This window comes from Sabethes cyaneus, chromosome 3 (genome assembly GCF_943734655.1).
Source record: "Sabethes cyaneus chromosome 3, idSabCyanKW18_F2, whole genome shotgun sequence".
In the NCBI taxonomy this organism is placed as follows: Eukaryota; Metazoa; Arthropoda; class Insecta; order Diptera; family Culicidae; genus Sabethes; species Sabethes cyaneus.
The window spans coordinates 212465535-212479247 of record NC_071355.1 but is presented as its reverse complement, the minus strand read 5'-3'; the positions used below and the strand labels follow the sequence as shown (position 1 = coordinate 212479247).

Sequence of the window (13713 nt, the reverse complement as noted above, 5' to 3'; positions counted from 1 at the left end):
CGTGCTCTTTCTTTCGTTTACGCCAAAGAAGGAGAGCAAAAATGTGCGAAATGTAAACAAAACTATTACTCTCCTTCTTTTGCGTAAACGAAACAAAGAGCAACACTGCGGTACAGGAGAAGAGTGCCCAGTTTTGATGTATGCAGAGTTGTCAAAAAGATTGTTCGAATATTACGAACGCAATTTATAGCGTCCGCCATTATAGCGCGTAAAAAGCTGGATAGTGTAAATGCGCTAGCCAACATGAACATGAAACGAGGTGAATATAAATGTCACTGTTGTTCACAGTGGACATTTGCTTCCGAATGTGTCGCGGCATTCTGAAAACGTTCACTCTTTGTGTAAACCCAGTAGACCAAATCGAGGATTGCCTTGGAATCCTCTAACGATGGAGCAGCTAAATGACCTCGACCTAGCCGACGATATTGTCTTGCTCGCACAACGCCGAAACGATATGCAGAGCCAGTTAGATGACCTCTCCGAGAGCTCCCAGGCAGCAGGTCTCATAGTCAATGTAGCGAAAACTAAGTCTATGCTCTATGGTAGTGAACACTGCCAATTCCACCAACTTTACAGTAGCGGGACAACAAGTTGAGCAGGTAGACGCCATTCAATACCTTGGTTGCCAGACAACGCCCGATGATGGTACCAAGACTGATATAGCCACACGGATCAGGAAGACCAGGGGTACCTTTGTAGGTCTGCGAAACATTTGGCGCTCAAACCAGTATAATCAATATATATAGAATGCCAGTGTCGCTGGTGTTTCATGGATATTTTGGTGGCAAACATGTTGCTGGTTCGTGTCTTGGATACGGGAACTACATTGTCAAATTGCCCAATTGAAAATTTTCCTGCCGACGAAATACCCCAAAACGACCAAATCGGGTGATTTATCCTACGTGATTTACGGAAAAGCAGAAGGATTTTTTATTGGGTTGCCTTTTTAGTTTGACAATCAGATTCCCGTTTCGAATCGATCACTCACACATATGCGCATACAGTGTAAATACGTAATTTTCAAATGTGTGATGTTTACCACGAGCACTGCAGCGACACTGGCATTCTATATATATTGATTCAACTCTCAAACCAGATCACTCTACGTACGAAAACCCGAATTCGTAATTCAAACGTTAAATCCGTACTGCTGTATGCCTGCGAAACATGGTGCGTCTCAGCGGAGACAACGCAAAAACTGCAGGTATTCATTAACCGGTGCCTGCGATACATCATTCGTGCCTGGTGGCCTGACAACTGGATATCCAATGAGGAACTCCATCGTCGGTGTCATCAACGGCCGAGAGGTTTTCCGTCAAAAAAAAAAATTTATTTTCATTAAATGTTCGGTTTTGACTCTTAGAAATGATACTCATATAAAACTTTCTTTAATAAAGCCTCTAACTACTGTAAAAATGAAAAAATAAAATACGTATGTTTCAACCGGTCGCTTCTCGTATGTATTATTGCATGCCTTTTTGTACCAGTGTCTCTATTTTCACCACTTCGAACCCATTTGCGCCACTCTTTACTCTTGTGGCATGCAACGCACGAAACGAAAAAAAAGTAATCGTTAACTTTTCATTTGTTTTGTTCTTTTCACTCAACCGCTGACACACATCTGTCAAAATCCTCAAAATCTGTTGTGCAATGCTGCCAGAAAATCTGAAAATTTTGATAAACGGTGCAGCCGAAACGAATTTTTTAAAACTTGACATTCGTGATTTGGTGAAAAGAAATTCAACATTCTTGCAATTTGCATTGTTTAAGAAATCGTAGTAAATTCTAGAGTCAACGAAAAAAATATATTTTTGCACCATTGTCACTCGTATTGGGAGTACTTTCGAGAAAAAACAAAAAAAGAAGGGGTATGATCTGACGGTAAACCACTACAGAGCTTTCCAGTTATATGTGTGTTGGTGCTTGAAAATGAGGCAAACAACAACAGTAAACAAAAGAGATGCATTCTTTTGTTACCAAGGTACAGAATGATTTTCGTCTTCCGCTGGCTTAAGCTATCGTAACGGAACGTCAGTGATGGTCGCATGCATTTTCCGAGGGGATGCGCTGTGCTATCCCTTGCTATGTATTTGACAGAGGATAACATCGCGCTTCCAAAACTGTCAACGCTTCCAAAAGTGTCAAATTTCAATGCAGTAACATAGAGTGACTATATACAGAGTGGCGACAAGTCATCCCAAATGTATGCAATGCGGCTTTTCCACGGTTTTTCTTTCTCTTTCCTGCATACGCGTTGGATAGGTCGTCTGCTCGATTGGAATGACACTGACAGATAATTATCATTCCAATTTTGACATTGTCGCCACTCTGTATATAGTCACTCTAGATTTCTCGTTTACGCTAACGCTAACATGTTGGCATCGAAAACATGGCTGCCTGCCAGCTACTTGGCGCATTCACACGAGTGCCTTGACGTTCCGTGACGTGACGTTCCGGACGCGTGTGAATGCGCACATTGAAAATGCATGCGACCATCACTGACGTTCCGTTAAGATACGCTGTCGATGATGTTCGCTGATGGTCCGTGTGATTCCAGCTTTAAATACCAGCAAGTTTTCAAAATGTGTGCTTGGATTGGAATCAGGATGATAAATTTGGCCAAAATATGTGCTCTGCAGTGTGGCAAACGGAGTAGCAAAGCTAAAGATCGCTATTTTTCGGGTTGTTCCTCCAGCATCAGCTGTTCCACAATATGAGACAAACAACATGTATTACACGCGTATTTCGGTGTTCGCTAGGGTGGGTGCATGAGCTGTCAGTTAGCTCTATTGTTACTAATAGCGAATTCATAAATTAACCTGGCTCAGGTCGATTAGCACTCAGTTTTAATCGAAGTGCTGTCAAAGCGTTCATAAATTAACCGAGATTGCATGTCGGTTAAACTGACAGCATTCAATTTGAAGCGCAGGTTAAAACTGTCTAGCATTATGGTTTACGGGTCGATCTGTCAAACTGCCCGTATCGTTCATAAATTTCGGGTTCGAGTCAGCACGAACCCAGGTTAATTTATGAATTCGCTATAAAGGAATTTTACTTAACGTTTTTCACCAAAAAGTTCAATAACAATTTGCTATTTTCAAAATTATGCTGGCCACTCTGCCATATGCTTATTCAGCTGATTCATGTTTATTAGTGTTATTATTGTTATTCATCCTGTGAGCGGTGTTTGGGGTGTTTGTGTCTGGTGTCTGCGATATTTTTACTCTCTCTTTCTCGCAAATAGGTAAACGGTGGGGTGGTGAGCACTGACGACTGACGACTGACTGAGTTGATGCTCAATTGCCCTCTGATAGGTTCATATTTTATTGGTGCTGTGTGCTGCTGTTGCCTGCTGCGTATTTGGAAAAGATCACAAGCCGGAAATTCTTGAAGTAGTGTCTTTTAATCTTCCTTGCTGCGGATCGTGATTACAATCTGCGTTAAGGTACAGAATACAGCTAGTGTGCATAGAATCACGATGAAACTGGTAAAATGCAGCTTGCTACTAATGGCCGGATTGGCCTTGTGCAGTGGTGAGTACAAAAGTGTTCTTTAGAATTGTGTAATCTTGGACGATATTTCGAGGCTTTATTATTCGCTATTAATTGGCCTTTTGTCAACAGCTTGTGCTGGATTTGATATCTATTGATTTCGAATTTAGATGATTCAGATAGCACTTTTTTGTAGAGAACTATCGATAGACAATTTTTTAATATGGCTTCCCAGTAGCGAGAACAAAGAACTGATTGCGATAAGAAGCTTGTGTCATATTGCACTTTTTTCAAATTCATACGCAAATATGTAAATGAGCGATTAGTTGATGAACTCATATGTTTTTTTCATTTTGAAGGCCCATAGTCATCTTAGTGATACTTAAATGGCTGAAAAGGAAACGACTGTAAACATAGTAACACCGACGAGATTGATTTGCTAGATCTGAAAACTATATTAATAAATACATTTGTCAGTGAATACAGAAAAAAACAGTTAAAAGCTGAGGATAAGAAGCAGGCCAATTCTCGCAATTGCTGATAAAAAATGAATCATGCATTTCATAGTTCACAACCGTAAAGAAACAGATGCGAATGTATATTGCAAGTGCTGCCAAGTTCATGACAAATTATTATTGTGTTAATAATCTAGTTTCTAAATTGTCTGAATAAGTCATTACATATTTATTTTTAATTCCTGCTACTTTTTTGAATAATGCCGTATTTTGCCAAAGTATAGAGTCATACAAATCGAGTTATCTCAAATCGGTTTGTCTGCGTTTGCAAATTGTTTGCACATCGTTTTGTAAAATTAAACTTGCTTTGAATACTGATATTTTGTCCATTCGGCTGCTTCAACAACTGATAGTTTACAACGTTATATAAAATAAGCTGAAATCAATCTGTATAGACATACAAGTCAATGGTGTATGTATGTGACTTGAAAACATGGTTTAAACAGGTCTAAACAAGATGATAGTTTTTCAGAGCCAAGTATTGATGGCCAAGATTTGACCGGTAAATCAGTTAGATTTTCTAATCTTATTTTATTAAAATTGTTTTAGAAACAATCGATCATATGCGGTCGGTATGCGATAAAACATAAGAGGCTTAACTATATTGAAATCATTTTTATTCGGTTGCTTGTCCGCTTTCAATATGTTGTAGGTACATATAAATTATCGCTGAGATTTTGAACCACGTATTCAAACCATTTTAATGTAGCATAGTTTTTATTTGTGTTTTGCTAGCATCACTGAGCTCGCTGATTCTTCTTTGTAAGTTCAGCGGAAGCTAATTTTTATATGACTACTGGCTTACTGAGTGGCTGGTTACGATTGTGGCTAAGGCTAAACTGGAGCTTTCACAGATAAATAAATTGCCTTTTTTACGGAATAGCTGCTTAAAAGCAAAAGCTGCTAAGAATATTCCTGTGCCTAACTATCGTTCCTTGCTAATATCTGGTAACATTGAGTCATCGGCGGGAACGTTATATTCCAGAAAGGTCAATTAAAATGAAAGTACCTCTTTATAGCGAAACAGCTAGAAACGGCGAAGCTTATGTCAACTCGTTGACGGTCGTTATCAGTATAAAATGTTTCTGTTTGAAGCTGGTAAATTCTCCCTATGCAGAAAATAATTTATTTGCTGTGGTGCTGTTTTACACTAGCAAAAATGTTGATTTTACTCATCCTCGTATTATGATAGCGAAAGATTTTGGGTAAATTAGAGACACTTCAACGTACGTACGTACTTGTGTTCCGAGGATCACTTAACAAAACGTAAATATTTTAAAATTACACGACTGGTCTGTTGAATACAAACATGAATCATGCAGAACAGTGCAGTAGTGATGCATTTTTGTGTCAATATATTTTTATTTTCATTTTTTCATCAGTAAAATTCTCACTAAATGGGTACCATTTATTCACTGTCTAACCAATATAAGTTATTTACATTGAGGCTTATCTATTCTCCACCCAATCAATGAGACCAAACAAATTTAAACTTTTAAAGTGGATTCAAATCCAATGGAATTTACTCTTATGACAGCTGCTCTAAAGTGGGCGTATAAATCCCATGTTTTAAAATTGTTACATCATTGTTACAATAAGCAATTTACAACACTCAAATGCCTATGGGTGTTTAATTTGCATCAAATGTCACATCGGTTTTTCATTCCTATATTTGCTGTAAACCTTACGTACTAACAATACACTACTGCCATGTCAGGCTACTTTGTACTCTCAGCTTTGTACCTTATAAATGTAGGTATAGTATTGATACATCAATAACCACCTGTTGGTGCTTTGAACTTGTTTTACAACCTTGAGTTCTAACCATAGCACTGCAGTTTGTGCCAACGTTTTGGGCAGGTAGGAAGCTTCTCTTAGATTATGTTTCTGTAATCACCATGACAGAAACAATGTTTAACCACATGTAGACATTACGCAACAGCTGTTATCAACAGCGAAAAGTGTAATAGCTCCGCATTTATTTACTGCTCAGATCAGTGACAATGATGAATCTTGTGTCTGTGTGGTTGTGTATAGAGACGTCCATGAGTTTACTGATAATAAATATTCGTTTCTGTATTTTGGATTATTTTTGCAGCTCAAAATGATCCCCCAAATCCTCCCGATAGTTCCACAACAACGATTGAACCTACTACAGAAAAACCAACAACAAGTACTACAACGACTACTACTAGTACATCAACTACTACGAGTACAACAACGGCACCACCGCACACAACTACAACGCCGGTACCAACAACTACTGCTGCACCTACAACAACTAGCACTGCTGCGCCACCGGCACCCACTCCCGCGCCCGGACCTGTGCCGGCACCCGAAGTAGGCACCTGGACATACACCAACGCTACCACCAATAAGACCTGTGTGTTGACCCAAATGGCTCTCCAGCTCAACGTTAGCTATCTAGATAACGGTAAGTAACATACTTCGAGTCAATTCTTGTGAATTTTTACATTAACCTGGTGCTCATCAAAAAGCTAAGCCAGATTGAAGGGCCATGACCAACCAGTTGTACCTCCCAGTAGACATCGAGGTACAATAGAGGTCTAACAAGCCCGTCGTCGTATGTTCGAATCTCGACTGGGTTAGACTTACTTCTTACTATTAGCAGCTAAGAGGTTAGAGCTGGTAATAACTGGCGTAGCTGGCTCGCCGTAGCCTTCCGATCTTGTTATCGTTTTGCACATCGTCTAATTTTTTTAAGGGCTGCATGATCTATCATGTGCTTAGTTAAAATACTTAGCAGAAGACAATAATATTTTATATGGTCAAAAGAGTTCACATGAACAGCGTACCAAAAAAAACTGCGTAGCATCCAATAATCAACTCTTATCTAAGATATCTATGCCGGTACTGCGCATGATATGGAAACACCGGTTTATTATTTTTTATTGATTTTTCCTCCCTTTCAAACGGCCTATTTTTCGTTGCATAGCAAAACAAATGCGCTTATTATCCTAAAACAATCTGATACTATTGATTTCGCATGGACTGATGAAATTCATTCTTTTCACTTTCATTATCATGCAGCCAACAAGCCAACTCATGCTCTGTATGACGTCCCGAAGGATGCTCGCGTTGTCAACGGTTCTTGTGGCAGTGATTCCCAATACATTGTCCTTTCCTGGGGCCCACCATCGATACAGCAGAATTCTCTTGTTGTTGTCTTCAACTTGAACGTTACTGAACATGAGTTCACTCTCTCCGGATTAACCTTTGTTATTGCTGTCTACGGTGAGTCGTTCCCCAACGCTAAAGGTAAGGCTAGCAACATCCAACGCTGGACGGCATTGTGAATGTTTAAATGAATTTTTTTCTGTTTCACAGACAACCAAACCATTACGCTCGTCAACAAGCATTCACTGTTCAAAACACCGCTAGACATGTCCTATCATTGCAACCGTGCACAGATGCTCAACTTGACTTCGGTCGATCCAGCTGGTTTGAACTCAACCGTTACGGTGTCGAAGTTGCAGTTCGAAGCGTTCCACAACAAGGCTAACGCTAAATTCTCAATTGCCAAGGATTGTGATGCCATCGATACGCCAGATATCGTCCCGATCGCCGTCGGATGCGCTTTGATTTTGCTGATTGTGATTGTCCTGATTGCCTACCTGGCTGGACGACGAAGCACTCGATCCCGAGGTTATCTGAGCATGTAAAGTGTGCTCCAAATTTCCGAATGAAGATCCTATTCGTGCTGCTAAAACTGATGCCATTCCCCGGCAGCTTCTTGCCCAGAAATATTTTTTTCTACTTTCTCAAAATGAAGGAAACTCGTCAAAGTCAAAGTCGTCAAAATCATGCTGGGGAACTGAATTAAGCTTTCCTTTCTTGTTAGTTACTTTTCTTCCTATTTTTTGCAACTCATCAAAACTATTGTGAACGTCCGGATGAATGGAAGATGGGAACACATTCGGTGTTTCGAGCTAAGGCTAGTTAGCTGTATAAAAAAAGTAAATCAGTTTGTTTAAAATGTTATTCGAGAGAATTTTCTAAACAAGTAGTTTACCCAATTGGATAATTCTCTGAGTTTAACAAAAAACCAAAAAATAGGAGATAATAAAAAACTACATAACTAGATCAAGGGTTTAGGAACAAAACAAACAATTAGAAAGACAAACATAAAACATAAAAAATTCTGTTTATATTATACCTTTCTGTAGAGTGATAGTGTAATTTTTATGAACCAATAAAGAATAAAAACAGTTGATTGGAAAACGAAATGCAAAACATCAAAACAATGTAACTTTCGAAAGAATCGACGCATGCGCGGAAGTCTCAGAACGAACAGTCTAACTGTCAAGCATGCCTGTGGTAAGTGCGCTCGATAGAGCTTTACGGTTATTTATAGCACCCAGAAGACATTTTCATTACGCATTTTCTACTTTCCCAGTGACAGTAGGTAGAAACAGAGGAAAAGATTAGCGTGGTTGCAGTTTTTCGTCTGAATGGAAAAGAAGTTTTCGAGTGAAATTACAAGGTTATCTTACAAAGTATCGAGCTTCGAGTTGATTTAATACTGTAAGTATTTCAATACTACGATCGATTACTGATTACAGGAATGGTCCGATGAAATCATGAGCAGAGCTGAAGTTGAGCCTCGTGTTGCAATTTCTACCAAATAGAATGCCGACCGGCTGCCTCACCACTTCAATAGTATTGTGAAGTGACCTCAATTGTAAATATTCTAATGCGGAGTGTCGAAATCTACAAAACGTTGCTTGTCCTTGTTATTGGTTATCGAGCTGGCAAGGAGAATTTGTAACATGTAAGCTACATCTCGTAATAATAGTGTGTAGGTACCCTTTTCATGTTTACACAGGTAAATCAGTACATACATCTAGATTAGTCACAAAGGTTAGTCTACATGCTAGAAGAGCCAAGTCTAGAAGCTATACAGGACAATTGTGTCGCTAATGCTACTAATCTATTGCCTCTAACTGTTGCTCATAGTCGAGTTTGGAAAATGCAACGACTAATTGGTTAGACCAACGTCGTATATTGATGCCAATAAGAGAGACTTGATATCCAAAAGGAGGAGAAATCCTTTTTTCTAGACATTTCTTATGTTTCAAAAGTCGTGTCTATGTTTTAGAAATCATCTATATAGTAACCATATTTATCTATATATTTATCTGCAGCAATATCAATGCAACAGTTGTGCTTCCTGTATTCCAGCCGGATTGGAAGCAAACACAATCTTCGTAGGGTAATTATTCGCCTCGATTCTGTATCCCGATCGAGCCCGTTCCGATCAGAAATCATGTTCTGAATTCCGATCCATGTGTATTGTAGCATACGGCTTGATTCCGATCGGAGTGAAATTTCTGATCGGAATGGGTCTGGTCGGTATACAGAATAAGGCGACATCCATTTAGTACGTCACGCAAATTTTGACCAAAATCAAGCCCCCTCTCCGCTTTGTCACATTTTGTCACACATTCATGAGCCCCCCTGAGGAAGTACGTCACATCACGGCAGACCCCGCCCCTTCCCAACAAAATAATTGAATATACATTCCATCTTTTTTATTTCAAGCTATCATAACATAACTATAATAGCTATAATAACAAAACAGAACCAGCAAATAGAAAAAGGAAAATTTTCGAGGAAAATTTTGAAAGAATCAGAACTTCCTGCTGACACCTTGGAAGAACTTTTCTGACGGATTTTGTAATTTGTGTATTTTTTGCAATCGTACAACATTACCTTAGATGCGAAATTTAATCCGCAAGTGGCACATCCTTCAGGGAGCTTTTGAGTGAAGGACAGTATAGGTTATACAGAAGAACCTTAACGCCAGCTGTGGAACTTCGGTATGAGTTTATGTTCATCGATTGAGTTCAGCACGAATATCAAGGGGAAACATTGCCAATTGTCTCTAGTAGCACCCCGTAGCCCCTCAGGAGTTTGTGCGACAGCTATTTGTGGTTGCAAAAACCTTTTACGCAGGACGGTACTCAAGGAGCTCTGTGGTGTACAGTATATTCTGTAAAGCCTTATAATTTCCCGAATAAATTTTCCATTTGAAATTTTTTCATGTGACGTCACATAACTTTTGCCCCCCCCCCCCTCTCCCCTACGTCACAAGTCGTCACGATTAGGTCAACCCCCCCTCCTCCCTATGAGTGTGACGTACTTTATGGATGGCCCCTAAAGGCGATTGCAACATGCCCTGCCCACCGTATTCGCTCAGCTTGAGTCACTTTTTGAATACTGGGTTTGCCGTAGAATTGCGCGACATCATGGTTCATCCTCCGTCTCCATTCGTGTCGTTTTCCTGTACATCGACGAAGATCATTCTTAGCACTCTTGTATCGAAAACTGCAAGCATACAAAGGTGCTACTCGAGCATTGTGCACATTTCACACCTGTAGAGAACAGTCGGTTCAATGAGCGTCTTCTATAGGCTACCCTTTTTACGGGAACCCAGTCTGTTTGGCTCATCTTGCCAATTATAACACCTTGTAGTGCTATGACGGACAGCCAATAAGTTCCCACAAATCTGTTCGAAATTGATGAGAGCGGCATTCAGAATGTTGATCGTATAGTGATTCTCACAATCCAGATTGTCATCTCTCTTGTGGATCGGGCAGATATCCCCACAGTTTCAATCCTTGGGTCGCTGTTCTATGTCCCGAATTCTTACGATTACCCGATGCAGACAAGTAGCCAGCATTTCAAGGCCCATCTTAAAAGGCTCCGCTCCAATGTTTTCCCTCAGCCGGTTTACCTATTGTTCTTTAGTTGCTTGATGGCGTCCTTAACTTGATCAATTGTTGGGGGTGGATTACAGAGACTGTAGATTACAAAGGCGCCGAGACACTGTAGTCTCTGTGGGGCTGGATATTTCCACGTTTGTTGCACCGACGAAATTGCTTTACCGCCGCGATGGTTCTCTATCTGTAGCAGTCAATCAGTACAGAGACTATAGATTACCATTACAGAGGCGACAAGGCACTCAAAATCCGCTAAATTTTGAATCATAACGGAGAGTTACCTTTGTTTATGATGGAACTCTCCGTTTTTATTCAAAATTTAGCGGTTCCTGAGTGCCTTGTAATCTATAGTCTCTATAGTCAATCAGGCACTGGGATTACAGAGACTATAGGTATAGGGTTGCCAAGTATGAAAATTACAAAAACAGGCCGGTCGGTCGTCTTCTAAAAATATTGGGAGGTGAGCAGGTCGCTGTGGCATTTTGGCTCCACCCAGGTAACCAATAAGCATTAAAATAAGCAGTAAATCAGTCGTTTATTAGCATCCCTGGCGTTTTATACTGCAGGTTGTTGTTTATCAGCTTTTTGACTGCATAACTGTTGTAAATTGGCATCCACAATTCTTTTTAAATTCTTCTTGTTGGTATTGTCAATTGCAAGGAAAATTGTACCATTCAAGGTGCGATATCGCTCGTAAAAGTGCTATTTTGCATTAAATCGTTTCGGTATCTTCGGCGCACTTATTGCTTGGAAGGTAACGAAAAAGTGCGCCGAAGATATTGAAACGACTAAATGCAAAATAGCACTTTTATGAGCGATATCGCACTTTGGATGGTACAATTTTCCTTGCAATTGATAATAACTAGCTGCAAATAAGCATTGTCTGCACTATAAGAGGGCTAGCAGTAAAGTAGCCGCATATTTTGCCAAAATAGCATTTAAGGCAACTTAAACGCTTATTGGCTTGCTTGCATTGCATTGCATTGCAATTGCATTGGAAATGCTTATTGGTTACCTGGGCAGTGTTACAGTGTAAATGGGATGAGCACTCAGTTGTGGATATAGCTCGCAACCACAACGAACATTGAGTGGATTAATGGAATGGTATCGCAGAGTGCTAGTTTTAGAGTGACAACAACTTGCTTGTTTGAAGCAAGGTATTGTCACTGCAAAACTAGCTACCGAAGCAACAATGTGAGTTTTATTGTACTCTTATGGCGGTTTTCAAGGCCAATTTTGCTCTTAAATACCATTATAAGAGTGTAATAAAACCCAAATTATTTCTTAGGTATATTCCATTATCCACTGCTACATTTATCAGAAAATTTAACAAATCAGGCAAAAAGTACAAATACGGCTTCATCAGAGCCATAGCGTGACATTGTGGCACCCTTGGCGGAAACCCAATTTGGCGCCCCCTCCTTTACAAAATCAGTGTTCCTTCCAAAATGGTCGATCAAAAGTTAGACGTTGGCATATTCAACTCTCTCGTGGCCTTGATGATCAGCTCCTTCAACGTTATGGCCACAAAATTATTAGAGTAAATGCTGCGTTTGAGCTGCGCCCACAAATTTTCTATTGGGGGACTATTCGCAGTTGGGGGACGTTGGGATTGTTAATGATCGTCGGTACAACGTTTATTTTCAGCCGGTTCATCTCCTCTTGTGATTTTTTGGCACGAAGGTCCAAGGCCTGGTCCGGCTCAAAGACCACGGCAACTTGGCAGGTTCCAAAAGGGTGGTAGTTCCAAAATAAGGCAGAAACTTCCGGTAGGTACTTCGTACTGTATCTTCGTATCTCCTCGTTCACCGTAAACCCCGAACGATACAACAGCGGCTTGAGCATTCATTTGTCGCTACAGAAGGATCTTTTTCGGGAACTTCCCAAGTAACATTTTTGTTGTATAACAGCTTATCAAGCACTTGTACCACGGAAATCAGCTGTACAATAGTTTAATAAGCTATTATACAACAAAAATGTTACTTGGGTTGGCGCGGAAGATATAGTTGACATCGTTTACCTTCTTGGTGAGGGACGTAAAATACTCGGTCCTCGTTTCCGTATAAAAAAGTCCAGTTTAGCCAAGTACTTCTACTAGTACTTCAAGTCTCGGCTCAATCGATTATCATCTTCAGCTGCTCCGTGCCGTGGAACGCTTGCGCCTTTCTCGCTTTCGCCTTTCTTGATAAATCCCAGATTGGCTCCATTCAGCGGGTATGAAGTGCTTCACCATGTCCAACTTCTTCGCTTGTTGGCGCGAGTTGGTAGTACGAACACAACATCGAGCGTAGTTGTTTAGCTGTTTTCGCTATGGCTACTACATGCAAATCAACTGATAACGTGGTGTGAAAAATTGCTCAAATCAGTAATTTTTCAATGCATATGTTATTGCTTTACAGAAACGCAGGCCCTTTTTGGCGCCCCAAGAGTTAGCGCCCTTGGCGGGGGCCAGTCTGGCCAACCGCACGCTACGGCACTGGGCTTTATATGTCGGAAAACCGGCTTTTTTGCCGGATTGACTGAACACCGGCTTTGCAAGTGAAAACTGGTCGCGCCGGCCAAAAACCGGCTACTTCGCAACCCTATATAGGTATTGTTGCGAACGCAACAAAAAGACAGTTTTCCGGTTCTTTAATAACGTAACTTTATTTATTAACAGCCACTGATGACGCTATTAAAAAATCCCTATCGTATAACATAAGAAATAATTAGTTGTTATAAAGGTGCAATAATTTTAAGTTTTGGTACGTTTGAATTCATTATAATAGAACAATGAAATAATGACTTTTCATAGAACTTACGTTTAGTGTCTTTTTTCCAGCTTCCTTATTCGTAATTAGCTCAATTCTGCTTTATTAGCTAAATCTATCCTGACCGTACTTATTCATTCACAGACCGTACTGTAGGCTTATTTTCTCTATGAAACAACGATTGTTTCAATCAACGTATCGTTTGCACCACAAA

At 40.1% G+C, this 13713-nt stretch overlaps 1 protein-coding gene across 1 annotated transcript; it reads left to right on the top strand.

Annotated features, from left to right (window-relative positions):
* Positions 1-3275: 3275 nt before the first annotated feature.
* Positions 3276-8250, top strand: LOC128742082 (lysosome-associated membrane glycoprotein 2-like). The gene is made up of 4 exons (XM_053838294.1): positions 3276-3533; positions 6105-6440; positions 7058-7285; positions 7355-8250. Exons 1-4 carry the CDS (start codon positions 3479-3481, stop codon positions 7687-7689), a joined length of 954 nt encoding a protein of 317 aa, XP_053694269.1. The 5' UTR covers positions 3276-3478; the 3' UTR covers positions 7690-8250.
* Positions 8251-13713: the final 5463 nt, after the last annotated feature.